The 20705-nt window shown below is 25.3% G+C and overlaps 2 protein-coding genes across 2 annotated transcripts; both read left to right on the top strand.

Annotated features, from left to right (window-relative positions):
• The first annotated feature begins 858 nt into the window (after window positions 1–858).
• LOC132921928 (short-chain dehydrogenase/reductase family 16C member 6-like) lies at window positions 859–7657 on the top strand. The gene is made up of 6 exons (XM_060985174.1): window positions 859–1247; window positions 5087–5419; window positions 6458–6587; window positions 7073–7190; window positions 7286–7399; window positions 7497–7657. The coding sequence occupies exons 1-6, from the start codon at window positions 1098–1100 to the stop codon at window positions 7597–7599; spliced, it is 948 nt and encodes a 315-aa protein (XP_060841157.1). The 5' UTR covers window positions 859–1097; the 3' UTR covers window positions 7600–7657.
• Window positions 7658–12694: 5037 nt separating this feature from the next.
• Window positions 12695–19226, top strand: LOC132922682 (17-beta-hydroxysteroid dehydrogenase 13-like). The gene is made up of 7 exons (XM_060986327.1): window positions 12695–13249; window positions 13894–14226; window positions 14476–14605; window positions 14869–14986; window positions 15050–15163; window positions 16821–16944; window positions 18822–19226. The coding sequence occupies exons 1-7, from the start codon at window positions 13064–13066 to the stop codon at window positions 18867–18869; spliced, it is 1053 nt and encodes a 350-aa protein (XP_060842310.1). The 5' UTR covers window positions 12695–13063; the 3' UTR covers window positions 18870–19226.
• The last annotated feature ends 1479 nt before the right edge of the window (window positions 19227–20705 follow it).

Here is a 20705-nt window from a genome sequence, read left to right as displayed (position 1 = left end):
GTGATCGAGGGTTTTTTTTTTGTTACTAGCTAATATTAGTATATAAGTATGACTATAATAAGTTGTTATGAATAACATCAAATGAAAAAATTGATAAGGCCGAATCTGGCTATCTCACTTTCGAATAATTGAAAAACATAAAATATTCACACTTGAAACTTTTCGGTGAATGAGGAAAATAAATACTTCCCTAGATAACTTGCTAATGTCGTAATTAATTCCATACAACTACGTCACAACAGTTACAACTGTTTACACTTTGGCTTCTACACCGTTCTTATTAAACACTAATTATAATATGGAAATTATGCGAGTCCATCGACGTCGTTACGTAATATAACATTAAAATAGCGGTTTTATTAATTGATAATAATAATAATAAATAAAAAATTATTCACACAAGTGAATATAACGCTCTGCTATGCAGTATAATATGTGTCTAGTAGACTTGTAATGGACGACGTGTTTAATTTCAGTTCAACGATAGGTATTATATACACAAACAAATAATTTTGAGCAAATAAGCGTTTTAGTTTATTTCATATGTTTTTATTGCTATAACACGTGATGATAGACACGAAAAAAAATAATTGCCAAATCAATAAATGTATCACTTTTATCAGAATCCAAGACAGTACTCAATAATTGGGTCAGTGAAGAAGATGAACGTGGAGATAAAGGTACATAGATAATCCATAATAATTATAATTATGCAATACATAAAGAACAACGTTCCGTAGTTGTTGTAAGTACGTTGATATGAACGAGTATATCGCCGACGACGCGGTGCCACAACAGTGGTACAGTGTGATACGACGACGATGATATGACTTTCACCTATTTTCAACGTCGTTTATTTCAAGGCAGTAATAATAATAATAATATTTACTAACTTCTGTTAACCCGTTTTCCCAGGAAGTAATCGAAGTCAAGGTTTCCCAGTGGCACAGCCCTCACCATAGCCAACGCAGAACTATACAGAAGAACGAAATGCCTACAGATATTCTTGTCCGTTATTGTAGTGTTGACCGTGTACGCCGCAACACGTACATATTTAGCGAAAATCGCAATCGTTTGTTGTATTGGTTACGTATGTCATGGCGTCCAATAACTTGCCGGCCGACCCATTGAAGTTCGTTCTCCAAATGACGGTATTTATTTTGCTGCTGGTACCGGGAATTTTATGGGCGTTAGTAAAAAAATTCATACCAGTGAAGCCGAAATCCGTTAAAGGACAAGTCGTGTTGGTGAGTTTATAAATATTGAATTTAAATTTAACTCAGACTATAAATCCATTACAGAAAATGTTTACGAATTTTCGGTATTGGATAGATATATAATATTATTCGTTTGTTTGCCACGAAACGTATACTGTTACCAGCAACAATAAATAATGTCATATGCATAGTAAAAACTGAACAAAAATATGTACATAAACAATAGTATTTGACATTGCTCATAACCATGGTCATTGACCATCAATAATGATTAAAAAACACGTACTAAAAACTAATGAATAGCCAAATAATTTCAAGGTAACTAAGCATTTGCAACTTAAAAGCACTTGGCACACACGCAACCATAGGCTCAAGGTATCGTACGTTTATCGATCTGTTCACGGACCACTCACATTGACCTTTTTCCGTTCAATTTAAAAACTCTTGTTTCCAAAATAACGTCTTAAAATCAATATATCTATTATACTCGTATTGTGCCAATCGTGGATCGCTAAAATTATATCCTTGCAAGTTGTAAATCCATCACCTAAATTGTTGTGGCCTATACATTTTTGAAACGCATGTGCATGCAGACTACAACTTTTTTCTTAAACGGTAAAACCACCTATTTGAATTACTTATTATTTTTTACTTATTTTTTTGACGAATTTTGGTAGTTTAACTAACTTTCTAAATCCAAAATCTACCAAGTTACAGCAGCTCATCCAAAAAACCTTAAAATACGCGCGATTTTTAATTTGACCGTAACTTTGATAATAAGTATTCTAGGATTATTTAGGTTTGACATTTTTACCCCTATTTATTAAGATGATATTTAAACATTATTATAATTTTAACTACTTTAATATTTTCACTTTAATTTGTGTTTAATATATAAATTATAACTTATAACAGAACCATTTTTTTGTTGAAATTAATGGATGTTTGTCTAAATTGTCATCATTTAATTGTGTATCAAATTGTCATACAGATAAATGTTTACTTTGAGATAGATACCTAATGTTTAATTTTATAATACGAAATAAAATACGATTCGTATTAGACTACATTTCTATTCCAATTTAAAATAGCATAAGTCATTAATTTGGACAACAATTTAAAAAAGTTATAGGTACGTTGAATTAATTAATAACTAAATAAACTTATAACTTAAATAATAGTTACATACTTTATTAATTATTAATACATTTCAATAGGTCCATTAAATATAATGAAATAACCAACATATACTTATTTACGTTTTTTCTACTATAAGTTATAATTAAGTAAATACACAAATTAAAGCGGAAATTATACAATAGATAAAACTATAAAAACATTTAAATATCATCAATAGGGGTCAAAATTTCAAACCTAAACAATACTTGAATATTTATTTTCAAAATAACTGTAAAAAAATAAAAATAAAAATCATTCGCATTTTAAGGTTTTTTGGTTGAATAGCTGTAAGGCTGTAACTCGGTAAATTTTGAATTTAGAAAGTCAGTTAAACTACCAAAATTCATCAAAAAATAGGAAACAAATAATAAGTACATAATTAAAATAAGTGGCTACCATGTAAGAAAAAAAGTTGTACTGTGCACGCGCATGCCTAAATTAAGTTAAAAACATTCAAATGTGTATTTTTATGTCATAATAACCAAATAAAAATCAGAATTCAAATTGCAGGGCTCTACACAGAGTTATTGAGTGTTCTCAATAAGCGTTAACACGCTGTATATTTTTATAATATATAATATTTCAAGTTTTATAGAACATTTTTATGATTTTTATGTATCTACTTTTGAAATTTCAGCATAGATTTTTAATTATGTTTTCCGACAGAATATTTTAATTAGAATTATAATATAATTTACATTGCAGTATAATTTGATAAGTTCAATTGATTAGTTCAATCGCTATCCTCAAAATTTAATGTAAATATTCATTTAGGCCGTGTGTAAAAATTATCATAAATTTATTCATATTTTACCAGTGACTAAAATATTTATTTTTTGTTATATATTTGTAATCATACATATCATACACAGTAAAATTAATATTCTCAATCTGATCAATTATAATCATATTATATTACCAGTCCTAAGTCTGAAAATGATATTAAAATAGAAATATTTTAAAAATATCTTTAAACTTAGTTTATAAACACATGCGATATGGCTAGACAGAAATTTACATACAAAATTAAAAATGGTACCCTATTTACAGCAACCCGATAACACAACGAAAAAGGTCAACAAGATGTTCAAAAATAAATATTTTTTCGTCTGTGAAAAATCTAGTTATTACACACATTATAAAATATATGATACACGCCATATAATATCCAGTTCTTTATTTGTATAAAAAAAAACATGTTATACCTCTATAATAGGTATAGTTGTTTATTTGCTACACTCGACTGTAATAAATCATAACATTTTAATACTTTTAATTTTGTTTGAAGGTAATATTGAAATAATTTTTAACTGCTACAACAGAGCTACATTAGATTGTTTCAAGTTAAATATATTTTGGTATTTCGTCACAATTAATTCACTTTTATGTCGATCAAAAAACAACATTTTTGCGTATCAGAAAAATATTTTGAATTTTAAGTGTGATAATTAACCTATTATAAATTTACGACACAAAATATATTATTTAGTTATATACACTACAATAATACTCAATAAGAGGTTTTAAGCGTAATATTTCAAGTATAAATCTCCAGAAGATACAACTTGTAGGTATATCGTATGATATAATATTATATAAGATGTATGTTGTATTTGATTTGTTCGTTTACCATCAAAGCACGTTTGGACCATTATGAATGGGCTTCAAAAAACATAACCCTAAATAAAAAAGCATACGTATTTGATGCAAATAAAAGGTACCCTATGTACGGCTGTTATCTAGATCAAGCTTGTATTTTCGCTCTTTGACAGTGAGAAATATTTTTAAAACATCTTCATGTTATTACCGTGCATATTATATATGTATGTATTATGTGCTCCTTTTGAACACCTACAATGAACCATGGGCGGTCTATTTATTTAAATGCAATACAATACGACTGTTCACGTTATAAGGAAATCGCTAAGGGTTGTTATATACACTGAACATGTTATCTGAAATAACAAGTTACATAATACGGAGGGATACATAAAGTACTATGTACTATGTAGTTATGTGTTATTTTTTATATTTATGAAAATTGAATAGCAATAGCGAAACAGAGTATGATCAAATGTAAATATAATGTTAACAGTTACAAATATTTTTAATTCGCATTTTTCAGCTGCTGTTTGTTTTAGTGAATTTTTTATATTATATATTTTTTTTAATTTATCATATTTATTTACTTTATAAAATAGTGAACTATCTACATAGCAATCATAAAAAAACGATATCAATATGCGTATATAATATCCTTTTATAGTTTTATCATATCAAATATTTATAATTATTTTCAATACAATAGTCAATTTAATTTTAATTTTTTTTTTTAATTAAAGATAATAAATTTAATATAATGTGCAAATTTAGTTTAATTTCACATTACAAGTAATTAGGTTATTGAGATCACAGATTAAGGTTACAGAGATTAAAGGTTGGTTACTTATTAACTTTAGTGTTATAAATTGTAGTTTGAAGTACGTTATATCTGGCTTTTATAAAGTACATAATATACTATTATATATTATCTAATGATAGTTTTGATGATATTATATCAAATATACTTTTTATTTTTTAACGAAATTAATTAAATTTAACACAATAATTTATTGATATTAAATCATAGGTATTTATGACATCGAACTACCTCAATTAAAAATAAAATAATTATTTTCTATTCTTTTTAGATCACTGGTGCTGCTCGGGGAATAGGTCGTGAACTCGCGACTAGGTTTGGTAAATTGGGTGCAAAGGTTGCTTGCGTGGATATCGATGAATCAGGAAACTATGAAACGGCTCAAATAATAAAAGATTGTGGAGGCGTGGCCATTAACTACAAATGTGACGTTTCAAAAAAAGATCAGATCAAGAGTCTGCACTCGAAAGTTAAAGAAGATTTAGGTCCGGTCGATATACTCGTCAACAACGCTGGAATTGTGTGGGGACATTTGTACATAGATCCATCAAAGGATCAATTTATCCAGGACCAAATCAATGTTAACCTTATGGCTCATATTTGGGTGAGTTTTACTTGTTGACAACTATTTGCTTTTTCGTAGTTTTGACATAATAAGTAAGTGAAGGCTTTGAATGTTTAACATAAATTATTTAAAATAACATAAAATCATAGATTATTTAATAACAAAACACCTCTAAAATATATTTATCCGATTTTAAAAAGTAAAAAAAAAATATTAATAATAATAATACATCCACAAAAGGTTAGGTTTTTGAATTTTTCAATCATAGTTTAAACATACATTTTATTAAATTAACTAATATTATTATTTTATTGTTTAACTAAAAACATATTATTCTAAAAATCAAACTTGTAATACAAAATGAGAAAAGACTTATAAACAAAATTTAAACTTGAAACTTAAAAGTGAAGATTTTCTTATATATATTCAAATAATCAAAGCAAAGTTATATACGATGAGTGACTAGCTGATCAGATGTGTAGGCAAGTTCCTGAAAAAAACTAAAATAAAATTATTATAATACTTTTTTAATTATTTGAAGATATTAGAACATCTGTCGTCATAAGTGTTACATACCTAATAATATTATATACTCGCAATACCTGTTCGCCATTATCTGATCACGCCGTACTTAAACCAATATAATGGTATTTATTACAAGATTAAATGATGTATAATTATAGTAATTTTGGTAATAATAGCTAAATAACTTATATTTTATTAATAATTACATACATTTGTTGAGGAAAATTAGCATTCAATTAAAATACTTTTGAAAACATGAAAAAAGCTTTTTTAGTATTTTGTTTAGTTTGAAAAACAAACAAACTAAAAGTTACATTAAATTGCCTAAAACACATTTTTCACTGGAGAAACTATGTTTAAAACAACTTGAAAAAAAATTGACATTGCATTAAAATCCCTGCTGTATAGTTATAAAATATTATATATTACGATTCAAATGCGTTTATCAGTTAGCTGCGTAAATTGTATACGATAAGTGTTTATAAAATAAAGAGAAATGTATTTATATCCATTACTATATTAATATTGTTCATTGTTAATATTTTTGTACAGATGAACAGAGAAATTCTTCCATCGATGATGGAAAGAAACAGTGGACATATCGTAGCTATGTCTTCGATGTCTTCAATGGCCGGCGTAGCTAATATATCCACGTATACGGTTTCTAAATGGGGTATAAATGGTAAATATTTCTAGTTATTATTAAAATGTTTCACTATAATTTAGTTGATTAAAAAATGTCGAAACACTTTTACGCGGTGGCTCTTAAAATAGTTATACATTTTTAAATCTCCAATACTGCGTGTAGGTACATAATATAATATTAAATACAATGGTTGAAATCAAATTGACTTATATGAATATATAATATATAATATGTTTTTTATTCAACATTATTTTTACAGTATAACTAAGCTTATGTTATCGTCAAAAAAAAAAAAAAAACGATGAAGTTTTAAAATAATGTGCAACGATTATTTTATATTTTAGTCGATTCTGGCCAATTCGTCGTATCGTCAATTTTAAACAATTGAAAAAAAAATATTTATGTTAAGATCTACCCTTTATGTGTTTAAAATAATGTTTTTTTCCTATAGAGCTATCGGCCCGTATTATTAATATATAAATAGATACTATTTTATTAACGTCTACACTGAATGTACGCAGGTATGATGGAATGTTTGCATAACGAGTTGAAACAATTCAACTCTGATGTAAAGACCACGAACATATTGCCATATTTCGTACAAACCAACGAGAAAGTTTCATCGTTTTTAGATATCAGGTAAAACACATACCATAACATAAGCTACTATATTTTATGCTTGTTGTTTTATATAATTTATATTGTTTATTAATAACTGGTCGACGTGTGTTTAGAATACCCGAAATACCTACGCACGTTGCTGGTAGTCAAATGATGAAAGGAATATTAGAAGAACAGAGAATATTCTCGGTTCCCGGTCACATGCTCACTATGGTACCAATCATTAGGTATGAGAACAACTTTGTTTGAGCTCTAAACGTTCTTCTAATGCGATACGTATGAGAGAAAAAAACAAACAAAATATATTATGTTATTTTCTTTTAGACTGTTACCGGACAACTTGCAAACGCTATTCGACAATATATTTTACGTCAAAATCCTTGGAGAACCCGCGGATGAGCTAATTTTAAATAAATATAAACGATAAAACTAGTATTTGAACTGAATTGTTATTAAATTATAAATTATATTAATTTATTTTTGAATTGCACTGTTTTATTGTTATTATTCACATTAAAATGTGATTGTAATTTAAAATTTTTAAACATGTTATTATTTTTGAAAAATAATTAAATTATTTGAAAATGTGAGATTACGAACTGACAGGAAAATTGTTTAATGTTAAATTGTATTATATATATATTATTTATTTTTGTTAGTGATATCATATTTCCGTGAAATTTTTTTTTGGATAGGCGATTTTTTCCATTGTTAATGCATTTTATCCAAGCACAAATTATAAAAAAAATTAAAGACAAAAATCAAATCAAAATAATAACTAACATAGAAATATCGGGGTGCATTGGAAGTTAATCTTATTAATCACGAAAATGACATACCGACTGATTTTAAGAGATTAGCGTATCAAAAGAAAACCTTTTTTAAATTCAAAACTAAAAACTAATTCATGTGTTACATTAAATATTTAGTATTATTGTAAATGGTTATGTGGATTAATTAATTTTTCATCATTACGTAGCTGTTAACATTTTAGATTCTGAACGGAGTGATGAATGTATTGATTTTACAATGATGTGTGTGTTTTTTTATTTATTTTTTTTTTTTTTGTGTCTGTCATCACGTTTTAGAGTAGTAATAATGCTTCGATTTTTGACTTCAGCCCCTCTTTGAATAGGAAAATTCATCTTGTTGGGACTTTGGGGGGTTAAAAGTAAAAAATGTCCAGTAGTTTTCAAAAGCGTCGGGAAAAACCCTGAAAAAATAACGGAAAAACGGGAATTTTTACGCATAACCACTTTTCGACAAAATCGATTTTTTGATTTTGCTTTAACTCAAAAACGAATCATTTTAAATACTTGAAATTTTCACCAAATGTTTATATTATGGTTATCTATTTACGATTAAATTTTCAAAATATTTTTAAGCTACTTATAGACAATTGAAATTTTCGATTTTTCTAAGTTTTTTTTATTAAAATGCTGATAAAAAAAATTTGGCTATCCAAAAAAATTTAACACAAGGTTTATTATAAATTGTACTTATCGCAGTAAAAAAAAAATCAAAAATCGTTAGTCACAAATTTTGTTTATAAGCATTTAAAGTTCAAATGTTTTCGATATATATCAAAATCACGAAAATTTGCAAGGAATTTTGAAATTGAAAATTCATAAATATATTATTAACAGCATCAATATAGAAAACATTTTATGAGCGTATGCAATTTAATTTTTTACGAAATCGCGTAAAATAACGATATATTACAATTTCAATATAGGTAATAATCTAATATATCCAACTAATTATCATTGACTGACAAATAATTTCCGTTCAGAATCGTTTTTCGTATACAATGATACCCGTCATTGGATTAAAATTTAACACATCTGACCAGTGACCTACTCTCCATCTCTACTATAAAGCAGAGCGATACCCACTAGCCCTCTTTTTATCTATAAATCTTTATACAAATAAATATAATATAATATATTATTTGTCATTAAAAGACAATTCATTTACACCAAATTATAATAATATGTGCTATATATTGTATAAATTGTAATATATTTTATTTCAATTTCAATCTTTCATTTCATTTTTTTTTATTTTTACAATTATTAATATGGCCATACACAAATTTAGTTTAATAACAAATGATCCAATTAGTATCTACAAAATCAATGTTAATTATTCTTGTGTATATATTTTGTAATGGCTTGAGTAATAATATCATACGTTAACATGTTGTTGGCCTTAACCACGAGGTTATTTGCTGAGTGTACTTTATTTAAACGATAGTTGATAAATATACTAGTCAGTAGTCTTAAACAAATCACTATCTAAATTCAGTTATTACATACAATTTATTGTAAAATATCATACAATAAAATGCTATGAGCTAAAAATCAAAAAATAAAGCTAAAATACAGGTTTAAAAATTGTAAGGTTAATAACACGATATAATGATATATTATTATTATAATGCGATTGATTATTTATTCGTATGACAATTTTATTATAATACGACGCGACACAGTTATATTGATATTGATATATCATTTGTGGATTTCAATTGTTAATGGCTATTTTAAATATAATTTTATTGATATGATTATCATGGCTGTATTTAGATTTTGTATTGTATTTTGATAGCCAACGGAAAGTAATAAAATTAGTTCAACTACCGATTGTACTTCGCTTTTTTTTTTTAAATCAACCAACGCATATTTTTAACTTTGTTATAAAACAATAATCAGTAGTGTAAACAACTTATAACATTATATTTGTTGATACAACTAAAACAATTTTATTATCTATTACTTATTTGACATTTAATATAAAAACGAGTTCGTTTTCTATCTTTCTTAAAATTGTGTAATTTATTTATGTTTATAAAACCCATTGCAATATAAGTATATCAGCTGACAGCTATCGTCAGACAAAAATGTTTTACACACATGACGTTTTAATAATTTGTATTAAGAACCTTATAATTTGATCAAACTGACCATTTTGCTCGCACTCTCTGTAATGACCATCACCACAAATTCTATATTTCTCACTTATTTTTGTTGTTTTTATTTGTCATGGTACTTTCTTGATTTGACAAATACAGTTTCATTCCCCTAATTAATTTTTAAATTCATTATTTTTATAACTTGATTAAATGTTCACATTTTTAATGTTTGAATTTTACAAATAATAAATTGAAATTTTATTATAATTCAAAAAACAACTATATAATATGATTACTTCGAATAAGTATAATTAAAATTGTATCAACAATATTAGTAAGTATAGTGAACCATTGAAAAGCCATAGAACAAAATGATTACTGATAGTATGGTTTTGATCTCGTTTGACAACCAGACATTATATTGTTCTTGGTAATATGTCAAAACACCTTGAAACCAGACGACATTCAATGGTAATTCCAGTCTATCTATGAGATGTATTTAATGCATTAACGATGTCATGGATGCAGTAACGAGTATCGAACATATTATTCCATCGCATTGTCAACGACCTCCTTCTCCACAAAAATAATCGATTTACTCATCCTTCTCCTTGAATTTATTGTTTATTGTAGTATCAAACAATACCCGTATAAGTTTATATTTTTGTTTATTTATTGTGTTTTTAAGTTTTTTATCTATCAATAAAACCCTACATAATGCTCTAGATAATATTCTTACCTTTAAGTTTGATAAATTGCCCATATATTTAAGTTAATAGCATAAAATGGATTTCGCTGGAAACGTATCTTCTATATTTTACATTAGTATTACGGAGACAACACGTCCTCTTAATGTTTACTGTCAAACAATAGATCCATTGCAGTTTTTGCATGGACTTTTTATTTGAATGCAATGATTATTGTTATATGTTATGTAATTAAATGATTTTTTTATACCACAAATATCTAACAATGATGTTCTACAAGTAATAATTTTATAAAAAATAATACATATATTGACCGATGAAAAGCATCACTTTTGAGTTGAATTATTCATTCTAATAATAACGAAATGTATAATTAAGTTAATGCTTAATCAAAACTAATTCCACATTAAATTATTTTGCTTGTTAAATTATGAGCGTTACACTGAACAATGATATAACCATGAATATAACTATCGACAAATGATACATTTTTTGAATAAAAGTTCATGAGTTAAAATTTTGAACTACCAATTAATTTAAAACTAAAAATTCATATAACGTATAAAATATGCACCAAAAAAATAACAAAATGACTTTAAAATTATAAAAAATGTTTAAAAACACAAAAAAAATGCAAATTAAAAGTTCAAGTTTTCAATTCTTTGATGTAAGAAACGGATTCACATAATCGATTACATTTTACCAAATCTTAAGTTATAATTGAGATCAGTTAAATGATGATTTAATTCATAATTTATCATAATACCCATAGCGTTTATATTTAATGAAAAATTAAAAAGCAACTTAAATCAAAATTATCATTGTTAAAATTTCTAGGTAAAATCCAAAAAACTATTTTTATTCCATATATTTTTAATCTATTGAACACATTATTCATATTTAATAAAACGTAAATATATTTGATATATATTTATTTATATAATGTAAAGTTTGAACTAGTTACTATACTTTTTTATTTAAATATAAGCTAATATAATATTTATATTATTATAATATCATATAATATTATTGTTGCATAGCTTTAATTAAATCAACTATCCAGATTTACGTAAAACACCTACGTATTTATACCATCATGACGTCATTGCTATGGTACTCGTACGACGAGCTCAGAAAGGAATTTCTAATTTAGAATGTACCAAACAGGCCAGTTGACAGTACTTCCACGTTATGTACTTTGATTTTTGCTTTTTGTTTAAGTATAATAATACTAAGTTATTATTCAAAAAATATATATAATTAACAATAAATAAATATTGAAAATATATTAAGGTTAAAGACATTTTATAAATAACTGAATAGGTACCTATTCGTATTTAACAATACCATAATGACTGATAACCAATATTTATTTTACATCTAAATTTATTATTTTTTAGTGATAATTTGTCTTTAAAAATAACTGTTAATAGATATAATAAGTATAGTCCAAAAAAAAAAAAAAATATTAAGAAAATTCTATCATGTCCAGTAAATGTTTACCTAAATATTTAAGAAACATTTTAATACATAGGTAATTATTCTTTCAAAAATTAGTTTTAAATATTCCCATTTCCTATGTGTTTTTTTTTTTTTTTTTTTAAGTACTGAACATTTTTTGACTTTGTAATTTACCGCCTAAATCTACTAACAACCAATAAAAAATAGAAGATCAATATATTTTTCTGGGCCAGATGAGATGACAATCACTAAAAAATCACGTACGTATTCTCTATTTAATTTTTTTTTTCAACGAACAGCATCATAATATGTTCAGTGCTTGTTGGCACGCATAAATAAGTTTTTAAATAAATTCAAATTACCATAATATCATCCTAACGCAGTGTATAATATGTATGATGAGGTATAACGATTTGGTGTTGGAATATTAAATTTACTATTCTCAAAATGTTAACATAGTGCACTGTATTCATTGCATATACATTTTTACTGTGACAACAAATTAACTATACAACTACAAATAATAAAAATAAAATGTTTCACCAAGTTTTTAATTGTTATAAGAGTGGAAATATTTTTGATTAAAACTTTTTTAAAAAAAGAGAAAAAAAAACTATAAATTTACCGTTTTAATTGGAAATTATATGTTTATTTTTGTATATTAATTCATTTTTACAAACCGAACAACAACGTGGCAAAATTCAGTTTGTGATAAGTCTCGTCATCTCAGTTTTAGTATAATAGCTCGGGTGTTGTGACATTGGCTCATTTTTTCGGGATATTTGTTTTAAAACTAAACTGAATATAATATGGGTTTTGTTTTAACATTTTTAAGTTTTTTTTTTGATGAGTACAATATACCTGCGGAACCAATAACATTTATTTTTGAAATGCTATTGGCTGTAATATTCAGCATTCCGAGAGTTATTGGAACAACAATTTCGTATGTTTATTTTCCACCGGAACCAAAAAATGTCGAAGGAAAATTAATTTTGGTATGTAAATATTATCAATATCTCACATTATAATATATAAAATATAAAAATCACTATCATTGTAAAAAATAACTGTACATTATAACAAATACCTCAAATGTGAAATAAAATAAATTTTCAATTATAAAAAAAAAAATCAGTGCTGAACTACGTTTTGTTTTGATATGATAAATTAAATATCCTCTTTCTTGAAACTGGTATTATTTCATCGAGTTTAAATTTAATATCAAAAAAATCGCTAATAAACACAACCACCTTAGAAAGAAATTTATCCATTTTTTTTATATAGTTTATTTTGTATTTGATTTTAATAAGCAACAATAATACACGTTATACTTACATATTATATTTAAAAAAATAGTTATATTTTTATTTTATAACCAAAATTATTATGCCATTATTATAAATGAAAGATTTGTCACATTTAATTCCTGAATTTTAATAAAAAATAATCTATACTACAAGTATTAACTGTTAACAATTTCATAATGTGCACTTTCTATCGTTTCTAAACACGCTTAATAGTTAATTTTGTGTTATTTCATATAATATTATGATACTCTCATTTGTGACGATGTTGTTACTCAATGTATTCAGAAATAAATAATAATACTAAGTAGCAGTGCCTATAATTTACGTTCTAGATTACAGGGACTGCCCGGGGAAACGGCCGTGAACTGGCCATGCAATTTCATAGGTTGGGAGCGAAAATTGTGTGCGTTGATAAAGACGAAGTGGGCAATAATGAAACGGTCGATCGGATTAAGGCGGAAGGCGGCAAAGCGATAGGATTTAAAGTGAATATTACTGACAAGAAGCAGGTAATGATGATGCACGCGGCTGTGAGAGATCAAATGGGCCCCGTAGACATTCTTGTTAACAATTCCGCCGTGATCGAGACGACATTATCTGTCAATCCGGAAGCTGACGACACTATATCGGAAATAGTGAACACAAATTTACTGGGACAAATTTGGGTACGTACATCTATAATTTACTAATATTTATATAGGTATTAGTTTGCGAGTATGACTGCACTTATTTAATTTTTGTTTCTCTTGGCCAGAGTTTGAAAAATTGTTTACTCAGGACGTCATGGAAAGATTATTGTTTACGTGAAAAATAAAATCTTGAATGGAAAACAAATATTATCGTTTTGTTTACTGAATATCAAGATGTATGGAAACTGAACACGTTCACTGTTAACTTAGGTATTGTTTTTACAGGTAATCAGGGAAATACTTCCATCGATGTTGGAAAGGAACAGTGGCCATATTGTAACAATATCATCGCTTACGTCATTAAAAGGGCAGCCTTTACTTTTTGCTTATTCAGCGACAAAACATGCTTTAAATGGTAAACACGTGTTATATTGGTTTTATATTATATTTTAAAAAGAGGTCATAGATAATAATTGTTAAAACAAGAAAGTTGCTTTATTTTTTTATTTCAATAAAATAAAATATAATGATTTAGGTGGTATAAAAAAAAAATTAAAGATAATAATGAATATTTTTGAATTTTTTTTTATAATATCTGAAATTTAAACAGACGTAATAAAGATATATTGCTATTTTTATTGCACTTGTAGCTTATTAGTAGTTATTTTTTTGTGACAGGTATGATGGAAAGTTTAACTGGAGAACTTAAATTAATGAAATCAGACGTAATTACTACAACGGTTTGTCCATATTTTATCGCAAACTGTCCAGACAAATCTAAAAGACGAATATTAAGGTAGATCTAGTAAAATTTTATCAATCACGCCAAATGTATTAATAAATAATTTTTACTATTTAGACTTCCAGAATTACCAATTGAAAATGCTTGTGCATTGATTATCGATGGAATATTACGTAATGAACGAGTTTTTACAGTTCCTGATTATTACTTTTACTCGATGCAAATGATAAAGTAAAAAGAACCATTATACTAACATATTAAAATCAATAAATTATTGAATTCGTTACACATTATAGTGTTGACATTAGTATGTATTTAATTTGGTAGTCAAAAAAAAAATTGTGTAACTAAAAAATTCAACGTTTTTGCAATGTCCTAGTATTTTATTATTTTGTGAGGTAAAAACAAATGTATTGACATGTTTCTAAATTTAAACATTTCTAACGTATAACATTTACAAACAAAATTGTATTATATTACGTACTTTTCCTATCATAAAACATTACTTACAATTAACTTATTGATATAAATAAATAACCTCGAGATCAAGACATAAGATCAATATTATGTTTTATAGCCTGTCATAAGACATATTAATAATCTTATGTTTTTCCTAGAAGGGAGAAACTATAAAGGTTTATAAATATTTAAAATAGGCACAACAAAATAAGATATATTATATAATATAAATAGAGTGTAAAAATCTGATGTGAACAACAGACATGTCTATAACTATTCGCGGATCCAGGAAATTTTAACAGGGGGTGCTCGAAAAAAAAAATGTTACACCTTTCTACTTTCTATTTAATTTATTAAAGCTAACTTTTTTTCAAACATCAGTATTTATTAAATGTTAACCTTAAAATAACATTAATTTCTTATAAAATAATAATATAACAATTAATCGCGAATAGCGATTTAATAATTATCATTATCGAGTATCGATAACCAACTACCAATAGTTCTACGACAATAGCGGAAAGCACCGATATTATTAATATAATTTATAATATAACTTTATTTTGTTGGTGGTTTAGACAATAGGGTCCCCACTGCCCGAGTACCCATAGCCTGAATCCGCGCCTGTATTTTAGTGTTTACACTCAACATAATATTATGATCAAATGTTGGGCAAGTTGATACCGCTCTGCTGTTCACTAAGAGTCGAGTAGATCACTATTCTGGGTGTTAAATTTAAATTTAATAATATACGTCGTGTATACGAAAAATAATTCTGAACAAAAATAGTATTTCAGTCTAAATCACTAAATACATTTCATATGATTTTGAAAGTAATTTATATTATCATTGGTATTGTAGTAAATTGATTTAATTATTGCTTAAAACATTGCATTTATCATAATATTAATACTTATATAAGTATTATATAATATATATGTATACCTTATTATTATATTATTATTAATTTTTAAATTAATGCCATCTACCGTAAAACAATGTAAATAAGTCAATGACATAAATAGGTAGGTAATATCATAAAATCAATCTACATATAATAACAATAAATTAATAATATTTATTAAAGTTGCTACAAAACAATTGATTTAATAATAATATTGGATTTACATAAAAATTCCCTCATTTTTTTAATGAATACATTTTTAATTTTTTTAATTTTTTTTGTTTGTTTTTCCGATTATAAAAAAATACTGCAAATTTTTAATTTTATCTAGTTTAAGTATTAATTATATAAAATTCTCTATAAAAAACTACCCTCAAAGTTGAAAATCAAAGTTTTTAGACTACTTATTGTGCATATTAACACAAAAAAAGTACACACATTCATATTTTTATAAAACCAATGCATTCATCGCTACGATTAAAATCTAAAATACAATTTGACATAATATTGAATTACGGTTTTTAGATTTTTGCCTGAAGATGTACAAGATATGTTTTCCGACATCATGTATACAAATATTGAACCAAAACCGGAAGAAGAAAAAATCATACAAAAATATACGAAATTCTCAGAAATGCATAAACCACAGGTTACTTGAAATAATTGATGTTTTTAACCACTTTACCAACGTATAATAGAAACCATTTTAGGACCAAAATATTGTATGAAAATAAATGGGATTCTGTCTGGCCCTGGGCTTATACTTTTACATTTTTTTAGTGTGTGTGCTATCTCATCCCTTGTTATCTTTGAGTTAATTTGAAATTGATTTTCATTATTGTGGTCAACAATATTGATAATAGGTATATTTTCTTTTTCGTGTTTGAGTTTGATAAAGTTTGGACTGTAATATGTGTCATTACTGTTTGAATGAAAGTACTGTCCTAATTTGTTAGAGACATCAAATGGATTTGTTATTAGCTTATTGTTGTTTTCATCAATTAGGTTTATTTTATGGTTACGTTTAAGTCCTTTTAGTGAGTGTATTTTATTCCATATGAGTTTGGTGTCTGTTTCTTCATTTATATTGTTAATGAAATGTTCCCATGACTTTTTTTTGCTTGATTTGATAATAAATTTAGTTGCTGCCCTATGTTTTTTTAAATTAATGTAATCAATTTGATTTTTTGTTTTTTTGTATTTATTGAGGGCTTTATTTTTAATTTTTATTGCGTTTTTGATCTCGTCGTTCCACCATGGCACCTTCCTCTCGGTAAAATGGATAATAATAAGAAAAACAGTTATGCCTCTTTTTTTTTTTTTAACGAGTACATGCAGATTAAAACTACCTAATCGATACTAAATTTTAAAAGGAAAACTTATAAAACCTGACAATTATGAGCTTCTCGTTTCTACTCATGTATGATAATATTTTATAAAATAAAATAAGAAACATAAAGAACTTAAAGAAAAATTAAGATTATATCTTATGTCTAGTTAGTTATCGTATTATAAAAATCGTACTAAATCCTATTTTAGATTACAAAACATTTTTTTTTTCTATTAAAGTTATACATATTTAGTTTGTTTAATAAAATTGATTAAATATAGATTGTATTTTAACTAATCGAGATTATATACAAGTGCGGGGTCAAGATTGTGACATATTTTGTGTTCCATTCGAACTTGAGTGTATTTTAAGAAGTCCGCGTTGAGGTGCTATTAAATATTATTTTATTTATTATAAGGTGCTTCTTTAAAAAAAAAGTATTCCTTTCAAGTGAAACGTCAAATAATAAAAAAAAATGTTACTATCATATTATTATTTTTTTATAATTTGAAGTGAATATTTAATATTTTTTAATTTTAATTTAATTATTGTGTTATCATATAGATTACATTTTAAAATACTTAATTAAAATTGTATGACATTAGAATTTCTATGAATTACATAAAAATGTAAATTGTTCGGATGAGATAAATGTTATTTTCTTGAATCTCAATCCTATAGCATGCATTATTTATTACTGCTCCCAAAGGTTTTGCAATTGACTTTTTTATATTTATGTATATTTTTTTTTTTATGTAGTCGTTCAATACGATTTCTTATTTTGTTTTTTGAGTTGTAAAATACTGACTGTCTAAAGTGTTAAATTTGAAACAAAACATTAAATATAATTTTAATACTAATGTAAATTACCATGAACCATTTTAAATTTAAAAAATCAATGTTTAGCTTACATAACATACCAGTTTAGTTAAAGTAAATCATATTTTTAGATACCTTAACAGAATAATTTAAGTTTAACTATTGGTATTAATTTAAAACAACATTGTATTTTTAAGTTTATAATTATAAATATTTAATATCATTGAATAATTCGATGATATAGCTTACAATTTAAGACCTTAAATAAATAACTAATATAATATATAAATATTTATGAAACATTATTTTTATTTTTATTATTTTTTATTTATCATTTATTACCATAATAAATATACATAATTATATTTTTATTTCAGTTGTCAATGTTCGCACCATGTTTAAAAATGGGTAGTGTAGCTGATTAATCAACAGAAATATAATATCATCATTATTATTCAAGAATTGTTAAATAATATTTATTAGTTTAAACCAGTAAACTATTGTTAATCACATTAAAATGTTTTGTTAAAACTTTTTGTTAAAAATGTATTTATTTTGTATGCTAAAATTTAAAGCAAAAGGCTAGATAAGATTTAAAAAAATGTATTATAAAGTTTAAACAATAAAAAAAATAAACAAATATTATAAGAAAATATATTTTTATATGAATTGGTACTTAATATAAACTTAAGTAAAAATAGTGACTTCTTTTAGTAAAATATTAAAAAGAAATATCTAATGTATGTAGTTAGTTTTTATAATAAAGTTAATAATATCTGTTTTTTAAATTATTATAATTTCCAGTGAATCATTGAAGTTGTTGTTATTGTTAACTGAAGTACTTTTTAATTTTTAAACTGAACAAGGTGAACTGAGATATAATATTTTATTCATCCAAACAGACCTTTAAAAAAATGTTATTGATGAGTGATTACTAAAAATATTATAATATTGTTTTTAATATTATTCTTAAAGCGTGATATTAAATCATTTAATTATAAACAATATAATATAATATAATAAATAAAATAAATATAATATTTTACAATTATGCTTTAGTTTAATGAAAATAAAATTAATAAGTTCAACTTACATAGGATAATATTATTTTTATAATATATAGGTACATAAATTATACATACATTGTACATAAGTTACGTGAAAAGCACATACATTATATTAAATGGTCAATGATAACTATATTTTAAAAATAAAAAGGATTAGTTTTAATAGTTTGGTTGTGTCTTTCGAAAATATATGATACCCTCTCAAAGTCTATATATACCATGTATAATATCATTATTATTATATTTGTTTATCTGTAACACCGTAAACAATGTAGAATATTTTACTTATTATTATATAAAATTACACATAAAGCATAGAGTTATAGTTTTTTCTAATAATTATTTTGTCCTGTATATATTTTATATGTTTGTTAAAATAATAAAGGTCTGTGTCCACAATGCGGAATAATAATATGTAAGACAATGTGTTATCAGAAATTGTATTTTAGTAATTTTTTATCAACATATATTATTTTTATTTAAACTTAAAGATATGAGATATTATAAATGATATATATTTTTTGTTATTATCAGTATTTTAATAGTATTATAGCAAGCTACCATTATTATATTAATACTAAACGAAGACTTTAGTATAGATACCTAGGTACCTAGGTAGGACAATATTAAATAATCGGTATAAACTATAAAATCCACTGTATTTTCAAATGCTTATAAATTACAATATTGAATTGTATACATTTATCATGGATTGGTATTTATTTATCTTGATCAATGATCAATCTGATCTTGAATCATATTATACAAGTTACGATTGCATTTACAAATTTACAATCAATGGGCCATTTATCTTAAATGTCATACGTACTAAAACGTGTTTATCTTACGCCATTTTAAATCAAAATTCATTATCATTATACTTGGAATATTGATTCGCATATTATATTGTTAAGACGAAAAACAGCGTGGTGTTCTGGATCTTAATGTGAATTCATAGTTTAGCAAAGCTCTAACCATATAAAAAAACTCTAACCCACACACAATTTTTATTTGTGTTAATCGTTTGACCGTTTTAGGTTGTAAACGTTAAACGGATCAAGTCAATGTTCTTGCGGTTCTGTAACAAAAAAATTACAGTGTACATATTTTAATTTATAATATATCATAGCGTTTTGTCATCCATACGCCGCGCAACCATTAATGGTTTTATAGGAGGGGGACGACCCCACTAAA

This window comes from Rhopalosiphum padi, chromosome 2 (assembly GCF_020882245.1).
Source record: "Rhopalosiphum padi isolate XX-2018 chromosome 2, ASM2088224v1, whole genome shotgun sequence".
NCBI classification, from domain to species: Eukaryota; Metazoa; Arthropoda; class Insecta; order Hemiptera; family Aphididae; genus Rhopalosiphum; species Rhopalosiphum padi.
Note: the sequence above shows the minus strand (reverse complement) of the source record. Positions and strands in the feature narration are given on the sequence as shown.